The following is a 24,256-nucleotide window of genomic DNA, read 5'->3' on the forward strand; positions in this document are numbered from 1 at the left end:
AAGTCAGGGTGACGGGGGGAAGAGCAACAGAATTAAGAGGCTCAATAAGCAGGGTTAATTATCTATGCACAGCTTTTAAGGTGGTTCTAGGATCAGCAATTGGCAGTGTGGAGAAAGCAGATGGAAAGTTGGGGTGGGAACGTCTAGAGGGTGGCTCAAGACAGAGTAACCTGCCACATGCCCTCTAAGGAGAAAGACCACCTCCCCAAACCTTGTTTCTCTTCTTCTTTATAAGCCTCATTCCCTCCTACCCCAGGGAGCTTCTCCAGCATGGACATCCATCCTGACTTTCAAGCATGGCCTCATTTGATGCAGCACACCCCAAGGAAACACATGTGACCAAGTGTCCTACAGCACTCACACTTTTTTTTCTTTTATGCTAGCTAGCCTTAGGTCACTTTCATGAGCGCAGGGTCAGCACACGCAGCAATGTTACTTAACAACCTAATCATTCCAAGAAATGACATTACAGGGAAGTTATTAGAAGGAAGACTGTTTCAGGTGGGCTTTGCAAGCAACACAGGAAAGGCAAAGACACTCTCAGTTCCTCCAAGCAACACAGCACCGTGTTGGTTTACTCAACCTGGTCCTTTTATGTCAGCGAGGTCAGGAATCTGCTCCATCATAAGACAACAAAAGCCTAAGACAAAGCTGCTTCGGCTCACCTGGCACCTCAGGTTCCTGCTGCCTTTCCCATCTCTGGGCTTAGTGTCATCATCCATTAAGTAAGGGCTGAGTCCACACCACCTCCAAGACTTCCGCTACTTCAAACTCTATAAAATCCAAGGAGGTAAGTGAAACTACACTGTCAAATGAGAACGTGCTCACCCATCACAAGAGCACATTACCTCTGTGACAGCATTATTCCAAAGGTATGCACCTGGCCCTTGCTTTCACGGACAGAACTACACACCAATGATAAGAGGGACTGAAGAAGTGTGATAGACAAGACACACTCTTTTTCTTAATTTTTGTAGCCAGTCTCTCATAGTTTCCTTTCTTGGTATGTTTTATTGGAAGAGAGATGTATTTAAATTAAGAATATGAAACAAAGCCAGGCCTGAATGTGCACACCTGTAATCTCAGCTACTTGGGAGGCTAAGGCAGAAGGATCCCAAATTCATGGCCAGCCTGGGCAACTTAGCAAGACTCTACTTCAAAAAAGAGCAAGCAGGGAGAGTGGGGGGGGACGCAGATCAGAGGTAAAGCACCTGCACAGCATGTGAGGCCCTAGATTCAAGCCTCAGTACCACAAAAAAAAGGGGGGGATATGAAAAAATATATATATATAATTTACCTTCAACCATAAGTTACCTATGTAGAAAAATAATTTCCCAATTATAAAAATGTTCACTGAAATTTTTCAAATTTTAAAATACAAAAAAGAAAAAGTTATCCCTCATCCTACCCACCAAAGATATTTTAAGAGTTAGATATGCAACTGTATTTTATATAAAATGAAATATTATATGTAAATTTTATAAGGTGACTTTTCACATTACAACATACTGTTATAGATCTCCTTTCATCTGAATTAACAATGGTTAACAATGGTCTACCTCCTCCTTTTAAAGGTTATACAGAATTCCACTGTAAAGATAAAACAAAATTTAGTGAGTCTTCATGGAGCCTCATTCTCTCCTCTTTAAAATTCAGCCTCCTGAGTCTGTGTGTGGTGAGCCACAAAGTTGAGGGTGAACAGCAAGACACACTCATGGGAGGTAAATGAAGAACAGGAAGGCTGACCTACCACCACTTTCTGTTCTTGGCATTTGGCTATCAGCAATAGCTCCTTTTGTCCAATACTAACCAGATTAGATTTTTATCACTGCCAATTTCAGAATTCCAGACAACCAATGAATTTGGAAAAAAACATTACATGAGTATGTTGTACTTGATTGTTCATTTCAGTCCTAACATCCATCTGCGTGACATCAGACACTAAAGACACATGAAATAAGACCAGCTCACAGAAAGTACTAAGGGGTATCATTTTATCTTCTAATAAGTCATACGTGGCTAAATTTTCCAACTTCAAATACAGCTTGCCAAATTAGAAGAAAAGAGAACACAAATTTTAGTTAAATCTTAGTTAACAGAGTCTCACTCCATTTAAGTTATCTCCTGTCCGAGTATTCTTTTACAATTACACTGCCTGTAACAACCCCTATGAAGCAGGTGAAATGGGGATGTCTGTGATAGGAGTGACCCATTCTCAGAACTGTAATTCGGGAACAAAATCAAAGTACCTTACCCAAGCAGCTTATACCTTATACAGCGGACGACGAACATCAATGGGACAGTTCTGTATTACTTCATCAACAACATCCGAGATGGACTCCATGAAGTCTGGGTTGGCAAACTAAATTGTGCACAAATACAAAAGAAACGTTACACATTCTCTGAAGCAGCACAAAACCAAACAGCCTTTCTAAAAAAGTAACTAACAAATACACAATGTACTGTAACTGAAAACACATCACACTGGAATGAAGGCATGTCAAAAGAATTCCAGGTGACTGATCACAAGTGCACAAAGTGACATTCTGAGTCTCCTCAGAGATGAGACTGTGGGTTTACTGAAAAAAAAAAAATATATATATATATATATATATACATCCAAAAGCAGCGATATGCACCAGCCCTGCATCACACATGCAGGACTCATGCAGTGAGAAAGGAAAGAACATGAGTCCAAGCATCATGACATGACAGCACCTACAGGGTCACTTGTGAATGTTAATGACACGAAAAATTAAGATAGAAGGGGAAGTATTCAAGGAGACATTAAACCTGCTTCATGTGGTGTTGGAGGCTCTAAAATCAACTCACAAACAACAGCACTACTGAGTACACATCCTTAGACTCAATTTTGTCAGCTAACTTATGAAAGCTACAGTATATGTCATTCAACTCAACTACATTTGAAATCTATTTTAAAAATCAAGAAAAGCAGGGGCTGGAGTTGTAGCTCAGTGGTAGAGCACTTGCCTAGCACATGTGAGGCACTGGGTTCAATCCTCAGCACCACATAAAAATAAATAAAGGCACTGTGTCCATAGAGAACTAAAACAAAAATTAAAAATTAAAATTAAAAAAATCAAGCAAAGCCTCAATGTGCAAGTCTCAGAAGAAGGAGGCAATAACCAGACATCCAACAAGTACACATTGGTTAGTTTTAATGTCTACTGTAAACTGATATAGTCAAAAGCGTTGGTATTCACTGGATTATTATTCATTAGGTGATTACTATTATTCATTAGAATACCAGTGAGATATAAGATATACACTTTGTGCCATTTCCTTGTACAAAATGCTCACATATGTATCTAATAATAGGCAGCACTTCTGCAACCTACTAAATATAAACTGAAAATACACCAAAATATAAATAAAATGCATTGTATATAAACCTTAGAATATTGCCCCTTAATTTCTGCTTTCTATAAAAGTTTAATAATTCCTTTTGAGTACTAGTTAAAATGATAACATCTGTAATTTGTGCAGTACTCAATAATAGTAATAATGTCAGCCCTCAGACAGAAGCTTTATCTTTACCTAAATGATCAGGGGACACAGCAGGACCAACAGTCTTGGGTTGAAATTGGGATTAGGAAGGACAATCACAAAGGTGAAAAGGTTATGTGGTGTCCTACTTTTACAAGAGGAAACCTGCATACAGTTCTTGATTTTAACTAGCTGTCATCAGTCCATGCCCCCACCAACTGAGATCAATTCCAATTGCTTTATCTTCTAGTGCTCTTAAAACTTCCTCCTAACCTTAACAAGGGACAATCCAGTTCAACTATTAAGGCAGACAAGTCTAAGGAGAGGAAAGCCAATCAGATGAGCAGACAAACCAGCAGGACTGCCCACACGCTTGCTGGACTGTTACTGGAAACTCCTCTTTACACACAGCGGGTGGCAGCACTGCTCCATGCACACTGCACTCCACACACTCAGAAGAGCAACAGCTTACCTCTGGGTGAAAGAATATTTCAGGTCCCAGGAACCTCTCATACCCAACATCTATAACAAACTTCTTCTGGTTGATCGCATTGATACCCGTGTACTGTTTGATCCACTTCCGGGGATCCACGTCATACTTAGCAAACTCCTTGACTATGTCAGGGCAAATGTAACAGTATTTCTCCTGTATATGCACACAAAGACATCACCAGGTATTAACACCTATCCAGTGTCTCTGCCCTACACATGCACAGGAACCCCATGCATTAAACACACCCATGAAATCAGATCTGCCCACAACTTGACTCCTGTGTGGAGGTGCTATCCAGCCTCACATTCTACCACCTTTCACATTAGACACGCCTACACTTGGACAGGTGAGTCTGCTTTCTCTGAAACTCAGCTAGGAAGTTCAACCTTGCTCTCTCAATTTATTGCCCTATTATGTGAAACACTGTCTAACAGTGTCCATAACATAGCAGAGTACCCTGTCTCTATCCAGTCTCTGCTTGTTCCCTCAGGTGCCCCACCTGATGCCTGCCCAGGCAACTCTCTGTGATCCGCCTCTGGACCAGAGGACCACACTAATCTGCTGGACACAGCCACTGTCCACATCCTAACGCCTGACTGCATGTGACACTAGGGAGTGATGCCCACCCACCTGTTATTCATGCACCTAGAGTGCTGCATGCCTGAAGAGTGTACCTTGCTGATCAGGTATTCTAAGTCACTTGATCAACAAACACTCACTGAATGTCTCAACACCAGGGATACACAAGTAAATGAAATGCACAGATCCCTGCCAGGTGACACTCCAGCTGAGAGTCAGGCAACAGGCAGACGCAATAAGTAAATAGCATGGTATGTCAAAAGGTGACAGGTTCCACAGAACAAGGGAAAAGCAGAGACAGGCAGGGGGACTGAAGTCACCCATCTGTGGCTACTCAAGAGACCCTGTAAGTGGCTTCTAGTCTGGCACCAACAACCAGCTTGAGATATGTAAAGTGCTTCCTGAGTACCAAGTGACACTCATGTTCTTGGGATCTTTGTGCTGATCACCAGTCCTCAGAGCTCAACTCAGCAAAACAGCAGGTGACACCTAGCTATCAGCTTCTCAAAGTAACCTCCCTGGGAGGAGACAGCCACAGGAGCACAGCATTGCACCCCAGGGGGCACTCACTACATAACTTGGAAGGAATGCCCTTTTGCAAGGATCTCCACAGGATTTCCATAACATTAACTTTAAAGTTCTTAAAATACCTAAGTTCTAACATATTTTAATACCATCTTCTGGATACCCGGATCTCAGGGTCAGAACTGAAACACAGAGACAGTGATAAAGTCAAGACCCAGTGTGAGGCTCAGGAAGGCACCTCATGGGGGTACTGCTTGCTTGGGAGCCCTGACTGAGAAAGGGAACACTCGGACTCCCAGAGCGACCCTAGGCATCAGGAGCAGGAGTTCAGTTCTGACTCACATCTGAAACAGATGTGAGGGGCAAGGAAGGTCGGATCAAATATCCAAATTTGTGTTCCACTGAAGAAAGGTAAAGAAAAGAGGGGAAAACCTTGGGAATATTTTAGTCTTTTTTTTTTTTTTTTTTTTAAAAAGAGTCTTCTGAAAACCTCCCCAGAGAGGAAGGGACTAACTCTTCTCGTTTCCTCAGGATTCATCACATTAGTGCTGAGCCCCTGTCCCTGGAAACTTCAGTCCCAGGGAGGCCAGGTTGGTAGCATCCTACTTGCAAGTGCTTCCCTATACCTGCCTCCCCCATCTCTCGCCCTAAAAAATGCCTGTTTTTACCTAGTATAAATCAAAACTTGGGAATCATTCTGGTTCTTCCAATCAAGCAGCCTCAGTTATGAGGTGCTCAAATGGGAGAAAAGCACTAGATTCAACTAGCACCCCCACCAGTGACTCCCCTACAGCTCAGCAACTATGAGCTATATGAGAAAGGAGATGCTCAAGGCCACTGGGCATAGCCCCACATTTAAATTCTTCTCCAAAAATGAAGTCCTTCCCTACTTATCTGCATAGTAATTAGATCTGGCTTACCAGGAACCTCTTACTTCTTTTTTTTTTTTTTTTTTTTTTTTTTTTTTTTTTTGCAATTTAATCTTTTTTTTTTTTAATGTCTTGATTTTGCAACCTGAAAGAAAAAATAAAGCTAAACTAATAGACTGGATCAAGCTGACATTCCAAATAAGGCCCAATAAGCCATTTTTCTTTTAATTGTATTAAATTCTAAAACTGCATGTTGACTTTTCTATTATGGTAACTAGGGTCCACCAGTACAGGTGAACTGTTTAATGGTTCTGGATCCTAGAATGGCATTGTTCTGAAATGTTCACAAACATGGCAGGCTCCACTGGATTCCTGGTGGTCACTGCTGCTGCTGTTGATTTAACTTCTAACTCTAAATCAAAGCATGGAGGGAGACGTGGAAGCAATGTTCAGCTAACTGAAGGTTGTTTAACTGGCTATCATTAAACAGAGCTGTACTACATATGCTGATGGCTCTGCACCAGTTATCAAGCTGTTATTCACAGTCAGAGCCTCAACAGAGGTTCTGAGGTTGAGCCTGAAGCCCTCAACCCACCTCAATGGTAAACAAACCAAGGTCCACACGCAAGGGAGAGGAGAGGACAGGGAGGAAGGAAGGAGCAGGGATGATGGCATCAAGGGCAAGTGTCCAGACACCACCCCCAAACCAGCCAGTTTCCCATCTGTTTTTACCTTAATGGCTTTTGCGGTCTCCAGTGACTGCTCAGGAGGGATTCCCACCTCCCGCTCCCTTAGCAGCTGTTGAATGAAATACGTAATATCTCTACCTGCAATCGGGATGTGTTTGATGCAGCTTCCAATGACATACCCTTCTGCCTGGGGAAGAAGAGGAAGCAGAACAGCCCATGTAAGTGGCCCACAGTCAGGAACCATATGCACTCACTCACAAGAACTCCAGCCCAGGCCTCCATGCCTGCCCCTGCCTGGCACAGCCAGCACCAGCTGAGCCACTCCACACACTAGTTCTGGAGGTCCTTCAAAATGACCGCATGTGCACTTCCACTACTATTTAAAGTTGGAAATTACTCCCAATAGCCAGAGGTTCTTCACAAGAACCCAAATGATGTCATTAGGAACACGGGGGCACAAGTGAATAGGACAGTTCACTTCTAACTGTAATGCTGTCTGGGAGAACGGTAACTCCACCAGGGATTTTTTTCCTCTCTAACCAAAGGAGAAAGCTTTATTTATGAATCGTTAAACTACAAATCTACTTATATGTAAAAGTCAACAGTGTGGTGAAGTGCACAGGTCTGAGGTTCAAATCCCAGTTCCACATTTGTTAGCTGTGTGACTGACAAGGTGAACACGCCTCGGCCTCAGCATCTGCATCTAGAATACTAAGCAAATGATAACCAAGGGCACTTACAGTATAGATTGCCAAACACAAAGCACTGTTTTATAGTATGTACTAAGTACTCAAAAAAAGTTTCATTTACCATAACAAGAAACAATTCTGGTTAGTTAACTGAACACTACATCATGGCTCAGGGCTGGACTCTCTCCACTGCCTTCCTGAGTCAGTGAAGCCATGTGTGTCAAGGGCCAGGAAGGGACACCACTATGACTCTGCAACTCCTGGTTAGAAGAGCCAGTGCCACACCCCCACAGGGGCAAGGGGCCCAAGTCTCTCTTGTCATCCCTCTGCGGGCACAAACCTGCCACGGAAGCCACGGATGTGGTCCAGCTTGCTCTGCTGGGGTGTGATGGGGAGAGCAGGCACTGCCCACCATGATATCACCACACAAAGATGCCCCCAGGCTTTAGGCTGCAGCACTTCACAACTTCTGTGCCACATGCCCAGCAGAGACCAGGAGCAAAGAAGTGCCCCACAGACTCTGACCCCAACACACTGGATGCAGCTAAGTCACAAGGACAACTTACAGAATTCTTCCTGTGTTTTTTCTGGTGTATCTAATTTCTAGAAGCAAAAGAAGATATGGCCTTACAGCAGAGTCCAGGTATTTATAAAATATTTAAAGATGAGATAAAAGATACGTCCAAGTTATTAAAATAATGAAGATCAACCTGAACCCATAAAATGGTAGCTTCCCAACACAGTTTACTCTATAAATCACATGGTAACATTTTCTAAAATTAACCAGTGACAAGTGCCAGTGTCAGTACAACATCAAGACATGCTCCGTCCATGTCCAACACCAGAAACATGAACCAGTGAGTTATGCCATGCCCACACTATGTCGTTATTAGATATTTTTTCAGAGTATTTGATCATAAAGGGAAAACATATAGTTAAATTAGCATGCAAAATATAACTTTAGGATTTATATAATTAGAATACAAAATCAGACAGGATATTCTAATTTTGCTTAAAATGTGTACATGCACATGTGCATGTGTGTATACCTGTTTGTCTCTTAAGAAAAGACCTGGAAGACTACATAACCAAAAGTACAATTGGTTCTCTGAGTGGTTTATGGGTAATTTGATTTTATTTATATTTTATCCAAACTTTCAGTAATTGATTTTGTAATTGGGGGAAGAAAATGAACTAATTTACAGTAAGTTTTTAAAAACAACTTCTGTGGTCCTGAACACTATGTAAAATGTGTTTTCATTTCTTTTCCTAAACCAGAGGTATGAAACAGACAAAGAAGCAAAAGGAAGCAGCCCCTGTGCCCGTAGCACCTCGTCCTGGATCTCACTGCATACTGAAACCTTGGAGGCACCATGTCAGAAAGCAGAGGGCTCCGCTGTCCTAAGTAGGACGACACTAGCACCTCCCAGCGATTCACACAGTGGGGTTTTGCAATCAATGCACAGTGTTGGAGGGAGCTCACACTCCTCTTCCCCATGCAGAGGACACCCTGGTAGGGGGAGTGGGTTCCCTTCCTGACTGCAGGCACATCAGCCACCAAGCCTTTCCATCACCGTGATCTTCACCTTTAAGGTATTAAAAGCATTAGAACATTAGGACATCATTCCTTCAGCGTCTTGAAATGAAATAGTGACTATTTTTTCAGTTAAAGTAAATGATTTTTTTTAAAAACCCTAATTTGCATTTTTAAAAGGAGGTATAATTACACACCCATTCGCATATATGCAGAAAACTTATTTGTAAAATACATAACCAGTAACCATGGTTACTGAGGAGACCTGAGGGAGGATGATCAGTAATAAACCTGACTTAACCCTGGATAACCAAATGATTTTCAAAAAATCTAATTTTAAATAATTCACTGGACCAAAAGAAAAATACAAGTTTCTCAAAATCCGGAATTAGGAGTCACTTCTGTTTTGATCATAAAGGGAAAACATATAGGTAAATTAACATGCAAAATATAACTTTAGGATTTATATAATCAGAATACAAAATCAGACAGAATATTCTAATTTTGCTTAAAATGAGTACATGCACATGTGCATGTGTGTATACCTATTTGTCTCTTAAGAAAAGACCTGGAAGACTACATATTGTTTTTAAAAAAATCAAAACCAAAAAGAGCTATTACAGAGTCTGTTTGTCTCTTAAGACCTGGAAGACTACATTTTTTTTTTTTTTTTTTGTGGTGCTGGGGATTGAAACCAGGGCCTTGTGCATGTGAAGCAAGCACTCTACCAACTGAGCTGTATCCCCAGCCCTACATATTATTTCTTAAAAAATCAAAACCAAAAAGAGCTATTGCAGAACCTTCTGCAAGTCAAAATATGCCACCTCTCCTTCTTTGTTCTTAAATAAATTTAAAAAGCAACAAGCAAATTTTCTAAAGCATGAGCCAATTAAGGTCATACACATCTCTTTATTTTTTTTAGATGTTGATAGACCTTTATTTTATTCATTTATTTATATGTGGTGCTGAGAATCAAACCCAGCACCTCACGCATGCTAGGCAAGCACTCTACCACTGAGCACGCACCCCCCAACCCCATTCACAGCTTTTTGAAGAGCACAGACATAACCTTCCACATGGGCATGCAGTGCACCTACAAAGCTGACATCCAAAATGATGTCTACCTCCCAACAGCTCAGGATTATAAGCCAGGAAATGTTTCTATTAATCAAGTCATCCCGGAACCAAGCAAAACCTCAGGAAATCTCAAACAACCACTGACGTTCTGACTGGAAAAATCTACCACCACACTTTTAAAACTGCGAAAGCCATAAATCTTGGACATCTTTTGCATTCTTTCCTACATAACTGGATTTTTAAAATTCCTGTTACCCTTTGTAAGTACTTTCGAAGTGGTATTTTAACTACCAAAAGTGTTAGGCTTATTTGTTTGTTTTAACTGCTTCCCTAATCTCGAATCAGGTATTTGGCCTCAGAGTAAAACATGAATCAGTATGCTTACCACTGGGATAACATGGGTGACTCCATCTCCGCTGTCGATGACGATCCCTGTTAGTGTACGCTCGCCAACCTGTCGAGATGTCCAAGAGGCTGCTAAAGCCAGCACTGCCTGGAGAGAAGACAGGAAGGCATTAGTACCTGAGCTTCCACCAATAAACTCCTCCTTTCTGAATGTGTCTGATTCTTTCCTTTCCCTATCCTCCATCTCCCTTTTCCACAATCTCAATTCCAACTTAGGCAATGAACACAAAACTTCATGTACTTAAACTATAGGAATTACATTCTCAATAATTAAATCTAAAATTTTACAAAGAAAGCCAGTAAAAAAGGACTTTCATTATAGAATCAAGTTTCAATTTCTAATCCACTGACTCACATGGGATCACAGGCTGGCTGCAGTAAAATCACTCATAGAGTTTTTAAAAATACACATGACTAGACCTTCCACCCAGAAATTCTCTCTGGCAGCTCCAGGATGGTGGTTCTCAACCCTAGTCCTCAACCAGACACAGATTCGTTGCCTGGGGAACACTGACAACATCTGGTGCCCTTTTTCACATTCACATCTGCCAAAGGAGAGAAAGCTGCTGGTGCTCTGCCTGTGGGTACAGGCCAGGGCTGCTGCTAAACATCCTGCAACACACAGTACGTCCTTACTTAAGGAACTGTCTGGTCCAAAGCACAGAAATTAGAAAAGTCTGGTGTAAGATGAAGTCTAAGATGTTTACTTTTAAAAAACGCTCCAGGTGAACTTGATGCAGAGGCTACTTTGCATGCATAGACACTTTTCTAAAGTGTCTCCATATTTCATGGACTTGAACAACTCGGGAGAGAAAGGTGTATGGTAAATAAACTTGTAAGTGCTAGAATAAACATATTCCTTCAACTCAGGAATTCTCAGGGCTTTTATTAGGCTAGTAGGTGCTCTGGATCACCTCAGGATACAGAAGAGAGTTTCCCCAAAATCAATTTGTACGTGAAATGCCTCCTCCTGCCTTTCTTAGAGGTATCATGCAAAAAATACTTGAGACATACCCATCTTATTTATTCCCAGCTACTTCAATCAATTCCCCTGTATAAGGTGGAAAACATAAAATTGCAAAAGAAAAAAGTCATCTTGAAGGGTTCTGCAAGGTGCAGGGAGCCTGGAGTCTCTTGGAAAGAGGCGGGCACAGCGGGACGCACAGGACCAAGTGAGCACTGGCCTCCACAGTACTCACTCTGGTTTTCAACAGAGCCTATAGCACCTGTTTGTTTTGTTCTGTTTTCTGATCAGAAATAAGTGAAAGAAGCTAAAAAGAGGACACTCCTATCTTGTCACTCAGAGGAAAATACACTAGACTGCTCATGGAAAAAGACAAAGTCAGACAAACATAACAATGTTATAGATATATAAATCAGTCATGGATCAGTCTCTATAGTGCTTTAGCTCAAACTGAATGGCACACGCGTGTGTGTTGAGGGAGTGGGAAGAGGAAAAACTGCAGCACAACTCATAACAGTGGACCTTTGAAATTTCTGCTTCTTCCCCTGCCAGACAGGTAGGTTCTTTGGGAAACACAAAAATAACTTTGCTTTTACCTGAACTGCGATGTAGAGTCCTGGTACATTAAAGGATTCAAACATAATTTCTGCAAGATATTCTCTATTTTCTGGTGTATTCAATGGAGGTTCTGTCTGCAAGAAAACATTATTTTGTGTTCACCCAAATTTCATGCAATGACATTAGAATTATAAACTCTAACATAAAAACATGTTCTCAAGGATATTATACAACTGCCTAAATTTATTATCAATGTACACCTAAAGTGACTAATTAAGGAACTGTCTATAGGTTGTAAGAGCTTTGACATGGCAGAGTGAAGACCTTTCTGAGGCCTCTTTTCTCAGGACCCACCCAAGCAGGAACAAGCTACAGAAAGGGAGACTGTGTCTTTGGTAACACTGAACACCCCAAGCAGGCATTCGGTACAAAAAAGGCTGGGGGTACAGCTCAGCGGTAGAACACCTTGGGTTCAATCCCTCATACCAAGAAAAGAAAAAAGAAAATACTCCTCAGTTAACACCAAAAAAATAAAATAAAATTACACTCTGGGGTCAGAGACCCATCTGAAACAGATGGGTTCAAAAGACCCAAAGTCAACACTATCAGAAGATCAGAAATAATCTAAGCACTCATCACCAAAAAACTGGTTAAATAAATGACGCTAAACCCATAAAATGTAATACTTTGCAGCGATTTAAAAAGATGAGCGCTATGTGTGTGATAAAAAACCATCCCTACATAAACTGCTGAATAGAAAAGAAAGCTGTCCAGTTGCAGTCAAATATTCTTTTATATCAACAATCTGTAATGAAAACAGGGGTGGGGAAGGGAAAGAACTGCACACATAAAAATGACTAAGTTGGTGAATTTTACAACTTTTGCATTTCTTATAATTTTTTTACATTAATTATACTAGATTTTATTTCCCTTTAAGTTAAAAGCTAGAACATATAAAAAGTTTAACTTTAATGTAGAAAAATGAGAACAAAAGTTTTGTTATAATCTCAATTAAAAATACTTCTGATGGACGGGAAAACTGATCAGGTATTGTTTCTTGAGGGAGCAGGGATTCCCAGGGAGGGGGTAAGGAGACAGGGTAATGCCCAGCCCTTGCTATCCTTTTTGTAAGGACTCTGAGCGCTTTGAGAAAAATCTGTATCAAGGAACCTACCCATCCCCCTCATAAAATATGTAACTGTGGAAGGAAAAACCACAAAATCTCCTTGACCGATAGGAATAAGCAGACTAGGTACAAAGAAAGTATCTGTATATGTGTGTGTGGTGGAAGTCTCAGATATGGAAATTTGAAAAAAAATACTGAATTAGAGGGATGGGAGGAAGAATACTACAAGGCATTTAATATAGTATGTAAAAAATAGAATTGTTACAGATAAAAGGAAATCTTAAAAGAAATTTGTAGCAGAAATAGGAAGTAACTGACAAAAATGTTCTCTGAACTATGGGAGCAAGGTAGGGCCACTCCTATTTTTTTTTATTTTTTTAATTTGTTCTAACTAGTTATACATGACAGTAGAATGCATATGCACTTTGATATATCATACATAAATGGGGATATAATTTCTCATTTTTCTGATTGTACATGTTGCAGATTACATCGATCATGCAGTCATGTACGTACATAAGGTAATAATGTCTATTTAGTTCTACTATCCTTCCAATCCCCATAACCCCACCCCTCCCTTCACTCCCCTCTACCTAAAGTAATTCTATTCTTCCCTAAGCCACCCCCCCCCCCTTATTGTGAATTAGCATCCTCATATCAGAGAAAACATTTGGACTTTGGTTTTTTTGGGGATTGATTTATTTCACTTAGCATGATATTCTCCAATTCCATCCATTTAACCTGCAAATGCCATAATTTCATTCTTCTTCAAAGCTGAGTAATATTCCATCAAATATATGTAACACATTTTCTTTATCCATTCATCTACTGAAGGACATCTAGGTTGGTTCCATAGTTTAGCTACTGTGAACTGAGCTGCTGCAAATATTGATGTGGCTGCATCACTGTAGTATGCTGATTTTAAGTCTTTTGGGTATAAAACGAGGGGTGGGATAACTGGGTCAAATGAGGGTTCCATTCCAAGTTTTCTGAGGAATCCCCATACTGCTTTCCACAATAGTTGCACCAATTCGCATTCCCACCAGCAATGTATGAGTGAGCCTTTTTCCCCACGTTCTCGCCAACATTTACTGTTGCTTATATTTTTGATAATTGCCATTCTGACTGGAGTGAGATGAAATCTTAGAGTCGTTTTGATTCATTTTTACAATTTACACCAAGACTTTTTAAATAAAAAACTTGCCGGGTGCAGTGGCCCATGCCTGTAATCCCAACAACTCGGGAGGTTGAGGCAGGAGGATCAAGAGTTCAAAGCCAGCCTCAGCAAAACTGAGGTGCTAAGCAACTCAGTGAGATCCTGTCTCTAAAGAAAATACAAAATAGGGCTGGGGATGTGGCTCAGTGGCCAAGTGCCCCTGAGTTCAATCCCAAGTACCCCTCCCCACTAAAAAGAAAAAGAAAAATCTCAAGGTGTTTGGTTTATTTAGTTACCATTTGTATTTTAAAAAAATTTTTAAAGTTGATGTCTAACCCACAGGTCTGCACACCCTCACCTCTACAAGATGAGCAACCAGCTGACAAGGCACTCCCTCTGGGGCCAGCGGCAGAAGGGGACAGAGGGCTTTCCAGGCACCTGTTTGGCTCTGCGCTGCTGTGTACTACTCTTAAGAAACACCAACAGATCCACCCACCAGCTAGGCCAGCACTTCAGTTCAGACTCTGGGGCAGCAGCTGGCACAAAATCCAACTACCAGGCTGTGCTGTTGCAGTCGCTGTAATTAGAATTCAGTACCTCCCGTGGATGGAAGGCAGAGGGCCACCTCAGAAGGTGGGAGAAAAAACAAGAAATCATACTCAAAAGCAGACTCCAAGTAGAGGACCTAAAAGGCACTCAACAACACAGTACTTATTTTAATGTGCCCAACTCCAAGGGCAATTAATATAAAATTTCCTTACACTGAGATTCTACCTCACTCCAATCAGAATGGCAAGTATCAAGAATACAAGCAACAATAAATGTTGGTGAGGATGTGGGGGGAAAAGGTACACTCATACATTGCTGGTGGGAATGCAAACTAGTGCACCCACTCTGGAAAGCAGTGTGGAGATTCCTCAGGAAACTTGGAATGGAGTTGGGCATGTTGGTGCACGCCTGTAATCCCAGCAGTTCAGGAGGCTGAGGCAGGAGGATTGAGAGTTCAAAGTCAGCCTCAGGAGAAAAAAAAAAAAAAAAAAAAAAGCAAGTGCTAAGCAACTCAGTGATACCCTGTCTCTAAATTTAAAAAATAGGGCTAGAGATGTGAGTGTCCCCAAGTTCAATCCCTGGTACCCCCAAAAAAATAAAAAAATAAAAAAAACTTGGAATGGAACCACCATTTGACCCAGCTATCCCACTCTTCAGGATGTACCCAAAGGGCTTAAAATCAGCATACTGTAGTAAAGCAGCCACATCAATGTTTATAGCAACTCTATTCACAACAACTAAGCTATGGAAGCAACCTAGGTGCCCTTCAATAGATGACTGGATAAACAAAATGTGGTATATATACACAATGGAATATTACTCAGCCATAAAGAATGAAATTATGGCCTTTGCTGGTAAATGGATGAAACTGGAAGATATCATGTTAAGTGAAATAAGCCAATCCCAAAAACCAAAGGTGGAATATCCTCTCTGATATGCAGATGCTAACACACAATAAGTGAAGGGAAAGAAAGAAAAGTTCACTGGAGTAGCCAAAGGGGAATAGGAGAAAGAGAGGGCAATGGGAGTAGGAAAGACAGTAGAATGGATCAGACGTCACTTTCCTAGGGTCATATGTGATCACATGACCAGTGTAGCTTCATGCCATGCACAACCACAAGAGTGGGAAGTTACACCCCATGTGTGTATAACATGTCAAAATACAGTCTGCCGTGTATATCTAAAAAGAATTTAAAAAATGCAAAAAAGATTAAATTTCCTAATATCTGTAAAGTGTCCAAACATAGTTGGCACTACCAATGTTAGTGAATATTATTTTAGATTACTTTCACTTAAGCACATGAGTAGTAAGTGCAGGTTCCAACAGTATCTGTCCACATGAATCTCTTAAAGCATCACCCATCAATCTGAAAAACATACCTAATAAAATAACCTACCTCAGAGGATGGGATTAGAACAATGAATCAATACTTATGAATACTTAAAACAGGGCTGGGCATACAGAAAGTGCTTCATAAACATCAGTGCTAATTGTCAAGGATTTATCTCCTACCAGAAGAAATAACGCACAATTACTAAAGAGACCTTATAACATTGTTTCTTACCCTAAAAACCAAGCACTGTAAGTTAACTTTATAACATAGCACTTAAATAGAGGGCAGCATCAAAGAAGAAGGGTCAGAAAGAAACGAAAAGTAGTCAGACACAGTGGTGCACACCTGTAATTCCAGTGACTTGGGAGACTGAGGCAGGAAGATGGCAAGTTTGAGGCCAGCCTCACAATTTACCAAGGCCACAAGCAACTTAGTGAGACCCTGTCTCAAAATTTAAAATATAAAATAAAAAAAGGCTGGGGATATGGCTCAGCAGTTAAGCACCCCTAGGTTCAATCCCCAGTACCAAAAGAAAAGAAAAAAAAAAAGAAATGAAAAGTGGCTAGTGCAGTCAGGGAACGTTTCCTCTCTGTCAGTCAAGAGCTGCCTGTTTAACCTGAAGCAAAAAGGGAACCTAACAAAGCCAGGTACAGTGTGGCCTGCCTACAATCCCAGAAATTCAGGAGGCTGAGGCAGGAAAACAGCATGTTCAAGGCCAGCCTCAGCAACTTAGCAAGACCCTGTCTCAAAAAATAAAAATAAAAAAGGGCTGGAGTGTAGCTCAGTGGCAAAGGGCACTTGGGTTAAATCCCCAGTACCACACACACGCACAAGGGAGCCTTAGAAAAAGAAATCCCAAGAATCAGGTTCACCCTGACTCCCTGCACTCTCTCTGGGTTTAAGTTCAATATCAAATAATGATCCAAATAAATCCCAGACAGATGAAGACTAAATACAAGCACCAGAAGATAATAGGCTTTACTACTTAAAAATTTTTTAAATGTCCAAAGAAAATAACTAAAAAAGAAAGGCACTGAGCCAGGCCCAGTGGCACAGGCAAGTAATCCCACCACCTCAGGAAGCTGAGGCAGAAGGATGAAAAGTTCGAGATCAGCCTCAGCAACTTAGTGAAATCCTGTCTTAAAATAAAACAAACAAAAACAGGCCAAAAAAAAAAAAAATTAACTCAGAAGAAATATGCTGCAAATGTAACAAATAAAAAGCTTCCTACCTTAATTATATGAAAAAGTTCAAAGAATACACAAAATGTGGTATCTACATACAGTGGGGAGTCATCAGCCTCCAAGGAAGGGAGTGCCAACACTATAAAGTGGAAAACCCCAGAGACACTGCGCTGGGTACAGCCAGCCAGTCACAGGGCACCAACCGACACCACCGCACACACCTGGGTCCCTGGTCATCAGGTTCACAAGACAGGGAAAACAATGGCAGCAGCTGGGACTGGGCAGAGAGGCGGGAGCTGCTCACCAGCTTCAATCTGGGAAGACCTGAAGGCTCGCAAGGGGTGGTAACTGCACTTGATACCATCAAACCATAGGTTCAAAAATGGCCAAGTTTTACATTAGACATATTTTGACACAACAGAAATGTTTTAAGTAAAAATAAATGTCCATGGAAATAGTAAAAGGGAGAAAAGCAATAAAACACTGGTAAATAAAAGCACAGGACATATATGAACAGGCAACTCACACAAAAAAGAAATACAACTAGCCAATATGTGAAAAAATGTTGAAGGTGAAAGTTATTAAAAATGCAAACAAAAACAGTGAAATTTTATTTTTTTTGAAATTTTTAATTAAATACTCAAAGATGATATTAGTTGGGCATGGTGGTGCACACCTGTAATGCCAGCTACTCAGGAGATTGAGGCAGGAGGACTGCCAAGTTTGAGGCCAGCCTCAGCAATTTAGCAAGACCTGGTCTCAAAATTTAAAGAAAAAAAAAAAAAGTGTTGATGCAACTCAGCAGCAGGGCAAGGTCCTGGGTTCAACACCCAGTACCACGGAAAAAAGGAAAGAGAAAGAAACGCAGGAAGTGTAGCATTGTCGTATCATGTGTAAGACCATATAAAAACGTGGATAAAAAGATGAGATGAAAACACTCAGTTACCAATGACTACGTTACTGACAGCAGTATGAAAAGCGGCTGGGTGTCTTCCAGACAGACCGTGTCACACTTAAAGCTCCGCTTTAAGGAGGGGTACCTTCGTGCAGGCCTGAGTTGGGCCTGCAGGACAAGCCCACATGAACTCCTGTGCAGCTCCCTGCCCGGCTCATTCACGGAGGAACCTGAGCAGAAGCAAGACAGCAGCATGGCAGGAGCAGACGGTGCCCATCTGCCACAGCTGCTCCTGGGCCTCTCCCAGTGGGCGGAACCCAGCCGCAGGGGAAGGCAGTGGAGCTCTGGCTCTGCCAGCTCCACGCCCGCAAGAGTGCCCACTACAGCAGGCTCTCCACAGGCTGCAGGACACTCTTGAATTCCTCACTGACTGACCAGCAACAGGCCCAGACAAAAGTGTTCCCCAGGCTCCTTGTGAAAAGGGATGACTAAGTTCTGGCCAAAAAGGTGCAAAAGCTGATAAATACAGTTGTAGGAAAACAGACTCAGTAGTGTAGGTTCCCTTTTCTCTTATCCCATTCTTCCTTTCTACAACATGGAAGTGATGACTGAAGCCGAGGGACCTACCTGGGAACATGAGGCATCTCACCATGGAAGCCACGAATGAAAGACACAGGAGAAGAGAAACTCCTCATGACACCAGGAAGCGCCAAACCAGTTTTAGACTCCCTACTATAAATTTGTTTAGGGAAAATAAACCACTAGCTTGTTTACTGTTTTTTATACCTCTTATTACTTGTTGCCAAATACAATTCACCAACTTTGATAAATTAAAATCCACATACTTCCATTTAGGGAATGTTCACCACATACTTATTTCTTTTGGTTCTTGAATCAAATCCAGCATTATTAAGGCCACATCCTCAAGTGCTCAGTCACATCACAAGCCTCATCTCTCCCTGTTCCATTTCTTCCATGTCTACCACCATGACTTAGTAATTATTCCTTTAGGATGCAAAGTTAAGTAAAATTTTCCCAAACTGATCCAAAATGAGATGTCACATTTTTCTTGGTTGTTTTTTTTTTTAATACTAAGCAAATGACCAAAACATCACATGAATGCAAACTACATGAACATTTTTATTCAAAGCAATGGTAATATTATCACTTGGTACTAACTAAAAATTGAGTCATCAATGCCACAAAAAAAAAAAAATCAATCCATATTTCTCAATAAAGATAGCAAAGTAAATACATGAACCTAATATTAATGCACCCTCACCCCTTTGTAACTGCAGTAAAGAAACATTTTTAAGAATACAAATCCTCAAGGAAGAGAGATCAGGAGGAAGGGTGACAACACACTAGAAGCCAGAGGGCCTGAGAGCCAGTACTAACTGAGCAAATGCAGGGAGTTGAACTCTGTGTGGGGTCAAGGCAGATCCAAACCATTCTCAGAACACTGAAAGAGAACTCTACAGTAAGTAAGGACACATGTGATTCAGATGGACAGCACTGTTAATAAAAAGCTACCAATTTTTAATTTCACTAGATTCATCAAAAAAAAGTTCTTTCACAAAACTCTAACCTAAACTTTACATAAGAGATATCAAGATAATCATGAATTCATATATTGAGCTCTTAAAATGCCAAGGATAGTATATTTTATTTTTGATGATCAGAGTTAATTTCCAACATGTGAATGTCATGATTCCATCAACCCTAGAGCTCGGAGCTGGCTCCTTCCAGGCTTCTTGGCCTGTGCAGCCCAGTTACCCTTACAACCCAGTGTGTTCAAAACGTAACTCCTCTTTGTCTTCCCTCACAAGTCTCTTCTAATGTGTCCCATTTCACCCAATCCACTACCACCTCTGAACTAAAAGTTCTAAAACTGAGTCATCCTTGGTTGCACTTTTAACTGCTCAATTCTAACCACCAAGATCCACCAACAGAACCTCCTATACATCTCTGCCAGGTACATACAATGTATCCTAACCAACTGCATCTGCTTCAAAACAATAACCACAGTGACACATGTCTGTGATCCCAGCAGCTCAGGGGCTGAGGCAGGAGGTTCTACAGTTTGAGACAACCTGGGCAACTCAGTGAGACCCCCCCCCCTTCTCAAAATTAAAAAGGGCTGGAGGCATAGCTCAGTAGTTGAGTGCTCCTAGGTCCAATTCCCAGTGAACCCAACCACATTAAAAAACCACAGACAAGCTCATGAGAGTAAAACAAGAACAGTGAGGCCAAATAAAACAGGACAGGAGAAATAACTGAATAATAACACAAATGATTCTGTTCCATCCTAAGAAGGATCTGCTGAGTGGTTTCTCTCAGCTGGTCTCCTTTTCCACATACTCTCAAAGCAAGAGCCTATCCCTAGACTGAGGGTAGCTTGACATGTAACCCCAAAATGTACCCCTAAATGCAAGTCTGCTACCTCAGCTGGTGCATCACAAAGTTCTTCCACGTTGGGAAAATGGGTTCCACTTGTTAAGGCTGCACATCCACCTCTTACACAGGCTCTTACTCAGACTCCCACAGGTCACCTGGACTGTAACTTCACCTTATCACTTTTAAGAGCCCCACAGAGCTGCACTGCCCCGAGCTCCAGCCTTGCCTCATCAGGCGGTCGTGCCCTCTTGCAGGGTGACCACAAAGCCTGTGCTGGTCATGTGGCCTAGCCCCTCAAACAGCACCTGGGCTCGCAGCTCCACTGCCTCACACCATGCCACACTGCCCCACATCCTCCTTCCTGACCAAGCTCCACCTCCCGCAGGGCTTCTGCCACACTAACATCGTCATCTCCTCTAAGTCTGCACACGCGGTCACAGCTGGCCACCTGCACAAGCTGCTAGCTTGCTCTTGTGTGAGTTACAGTCAAAAAGTTTGCTAGTATGTGTAAACCCTTGGATTCAACCCCTAGCACAAGAAAATTTCTTTGAAGTCTTAACTCAGTTGCCCTCTGTGACACACTAAAATGATTTCCATCCACCACCCACTCAACCCACATGACCATGTGAGTTAAGTCCCCAAACTGCCTTGAAAACATTCAGTGTCAAGAGCTCATTCTCACGGTACATGTCAGAAAAGATCATCCTGTGAGCTTCTGAGGGACCCATAATTTGAGTCACTTAGATTCTTGAACCAAGAAGCCTTCAATTAATGTCACAATTCAGTATTTCATTTCCCCTGAATTGTTCCATCAACTGAATATGTAAGGAAATAAACCTAGAAGAAATAAGATCCATATTACTTCCTCAATCATATGCAAATGAACTTATAGAATTCAAAGCACCAATACAATACTTTCTTATATTTTTTTAAATGATTTTAGTTGTAGATGGACACAATAACTTTATTTCTTTTTATGTGGTGCTGAGGATCAAACCCAGTGCCTCACACAAGCAAGGCAAGCGCTCTACCACTGAGCCACATCCCCAGTCCACTTTCTCATATTTTTAATAATAAACTTGATTATTTTTCAACATTTACTGCAGGTACCTATTTTTAGCAAATGGACTTTTCCAAGTTCACATCAAACACCTCCAATTCCTTCCTGGAAAGTGACTATATTTTACTATCTTATATATGCCAGTTAAATTAGGGAGAAAAAATCCTCTTAGTAAAAGTGCCTGTGGGCTGTGTCCTGCATTTGCTCCACAGGCCAAAGAGTAGATAGATGTTCCTTCCTTAAGTGAAGGAGAACTCCCATCACAGTAAACTGAACAGACAGAAAGAAGCAGCTAAACATGGTGCCTGCTCCTAAAAGCCTCTCCAACAGGTAGGTAATGATATGCTAAAGAAGGGAAAATGCCAAGTCTGACAGGTGGGAATCTGTGATTTATTTGGGTCATAAAGAAAAAGTCACTCATACACTTTCAGTTTCTTGGCTCCATTTATTTTACATAAACCACTATACGTGTATAGAAAAAAAAAAAAAAAAAGAGTGATCTATAAAACATGGTAGCCAAACTTGATAATTCCAGTGAAAAAGATATAACTGAGGAAAAAGATCAAAGCATTTTGGTCTGGGGGTGAAGCTCAGTGGTAGAGCACTTGCCTAACATGTGTGAGGCCATAGGTTCAATTCCCAACACCACCACCAAAAAAGCACTTTCAAGGACATACTGTAACAATATTAAACATACAGATTCCATTAACCATTAGCCATATAGATAACATTTTTAAACTAGATCATATCATTCTAAAGAAACATTATATATTCTAACATTAGAAGGAATTACATACTTGGATCTGGAACCTTTTGACATTATACTTGCATAGAAAAAAAAAAAAACCAAAGTTAAATTACATATTGTTTAATATGTAGCTTATGTTATTTGAAACTGTTCTCTATGAAGCAAACCTTTTACATATGAAATTAATTTAAACACAAAATTAGCATTTCATGGAAAGAAATATGTAATATTGAGTAAAACAATTAAAATAGATCCCTAACTGAGATATTTCATCTCTCTGTAATGCTTTGTTTGAACAAGATTAGTTAAGTATCATAATCAGAGCCCACATCTCAGCTCAGTTTTATTTTATAACAACATTTAAACCCAGAAAAGAGAACATCTTAACTCAGACTCTTCTGCTATCACAAGTGGTAATAATGACAGTGTCTAACTTCTCAAGGACACTCAAGTACATAGGTGGTTTTCTACCCAAAACCAGCTCTCCTCCTATGGTACTTGGTCTGTTTAGGTACCTAAGTTCCTACCAGGGTCCAAGCAATCAGTCATGGCCCACAACCCTCCCCAGTCCCAGAGAAAGAATCTAAACTAAGCTACAGACCAGGCGGTTCCATTCCTCTGACCAGGCTAGGCTTGGGCAGACCAAGCAGATCTGTGGGGAAGGATTCTAGAAGAGGGTTTTCTAAAAAAAATTTTTTTTTTGGGGGGTGGGGTGGATACCAGGATTGAACTGAGAGGTATTCAACCACTGAGCCACATCCCCAGCCCTACTTTGTATTTTATTTAGAGATAAGGTCTTACTGAGCTGATTAGTGCCTCACTGATGCTGAGGCTGGCTCTGAACTCTCAATCCTCCTGTCTCAGCCTCTTGAGTCACTGGGATTACAGGTGTGCACCACCACACCTGGCTCTAAATTCTTGAAAGGTGATGAATAAGGAAAACCTTCCCTCTACATCTGATCAAAAATATGTGAAGAGGTGACTAGGAACTTGGGCAGCAATCCTGCAGCCTGAGGGGAACAACAGAAAAGGTCAAACTAAAGGAGGATTCCACTTCTGATTGGTAATGTAAGCAGCCCTAGAACTGCCTGACTCTGGCCTTCCGGTTCAGCAATACAGGAAGCCCCTTTTGATCCTGGGTGTTTTTATTAAGCTTTGTTATTTGCAAAAAATAACAGAAAGCCTAATTCATGTAAATATCTTTCAAAAGAATTAAAAACTCCCTTGGGAAAATCTTGAGTGTAAAATCCAAGCACTCAGGAACTTAGGGGACTATATTCCCATTAGTTGCCAGTTACTCACCATTAAAAAATAATGATCCTCAGGTTCAGCTCTAAGATATTTAAAAACCACTTGCTCCATGAACCTTTCCATAAGATCCCAGTCTTCAATGATTCCATGTCGTATTGGCCACTGCAGCAAGAGAAATCAAAATGTTGGAGATAGTAAGAACAACAGTGTAATGACCAAACTCAGTCCCCAGGCTGTGTCACTAGAGAAGGAAGGCCTGCTCCCAAAGTTCATCTTAATCATGACAAGAAACAACAGGCCCTTTAAAAGACTAATCTACACTGCTGCTCATATTCCACGCCACCCACTTATCAATACCAAGAATCACCTCCACAGTGAAGGCAGACGCAGCTCCTCCACCACAACTGGATCTGGGCTCAGCTCTTACCTTTTTTTTTTTTTTTTTTTAATAAGAATCACCTACTTAAGTAATGTTAGTGTTTCTTGTTAATTACTCAATCTGCAATTTTCCATATCTGGCAGGTTCACCCGTCAACCTGCAATTTTTCAGAGAAGATGACCTTGCTTTCACATGTGACTCCATATTCCCTGAGTCAATTCTGTAGGCCAGGGCTTTGTTAATTCATGGGATACACCACCCAAAAATACACCTACTCAAAAATAACCA

General features: G+C 41.1%; 1 protein-coding gene across 3 annotated transcripts in view; it reads right to left on the bottom strand.

Moving 5' to 3' along the window:
• ACTR3B (actin related protein 3B) overlaps positions 1–24,256 on the bottom strand; it is a 73,471-nt gene that overhangs the window by 21,413 nt on the left and 27,802 nt on the right. For all 3 annotated transcript variants that reach the window (XM_079151054.1, XM_079151055.1, XM_079151056.1), the window contains 6 exons: positions 23,641–23,751; positions 11,928–12,023; positions 10,348–10,455; positions 6,706–6,849; positions 3,980–4,153; positions 2,270–2,362 (listed from right to left, as the gene is read on the bottom strand). In XM_079151054.1, the coding sequence (XP_079007180.1) occupies positions 2,270–2,362; positions 3,980–4,153; positions 6,706–6,849; positions 10,348–10,455; positions 11,928–12,023; positions 23,641–23,751 (726 nt within the window). The remainder of the gene's footprint in view (positions 1–2,269; positions 2,363–3,979; positions 4,154–6,705; positions 6,850–10,347; positions 10,456–11,927; positions 12,024–23,640; positions 23,752–24,256) is intronic.

Source organism: Sciurus vulgaris (genome assembly GCF_902686455.1).
Source record: "Sciurus vulgaris genome assembly, chromosome: 8".
Taxonomy (NCBI): domain Eukaryota; kingdom Metazoa; phylum Chordata; class Mammalia; order Rodentia; family Sciuridae; genus Sciurus; species Sciurus vulgaris.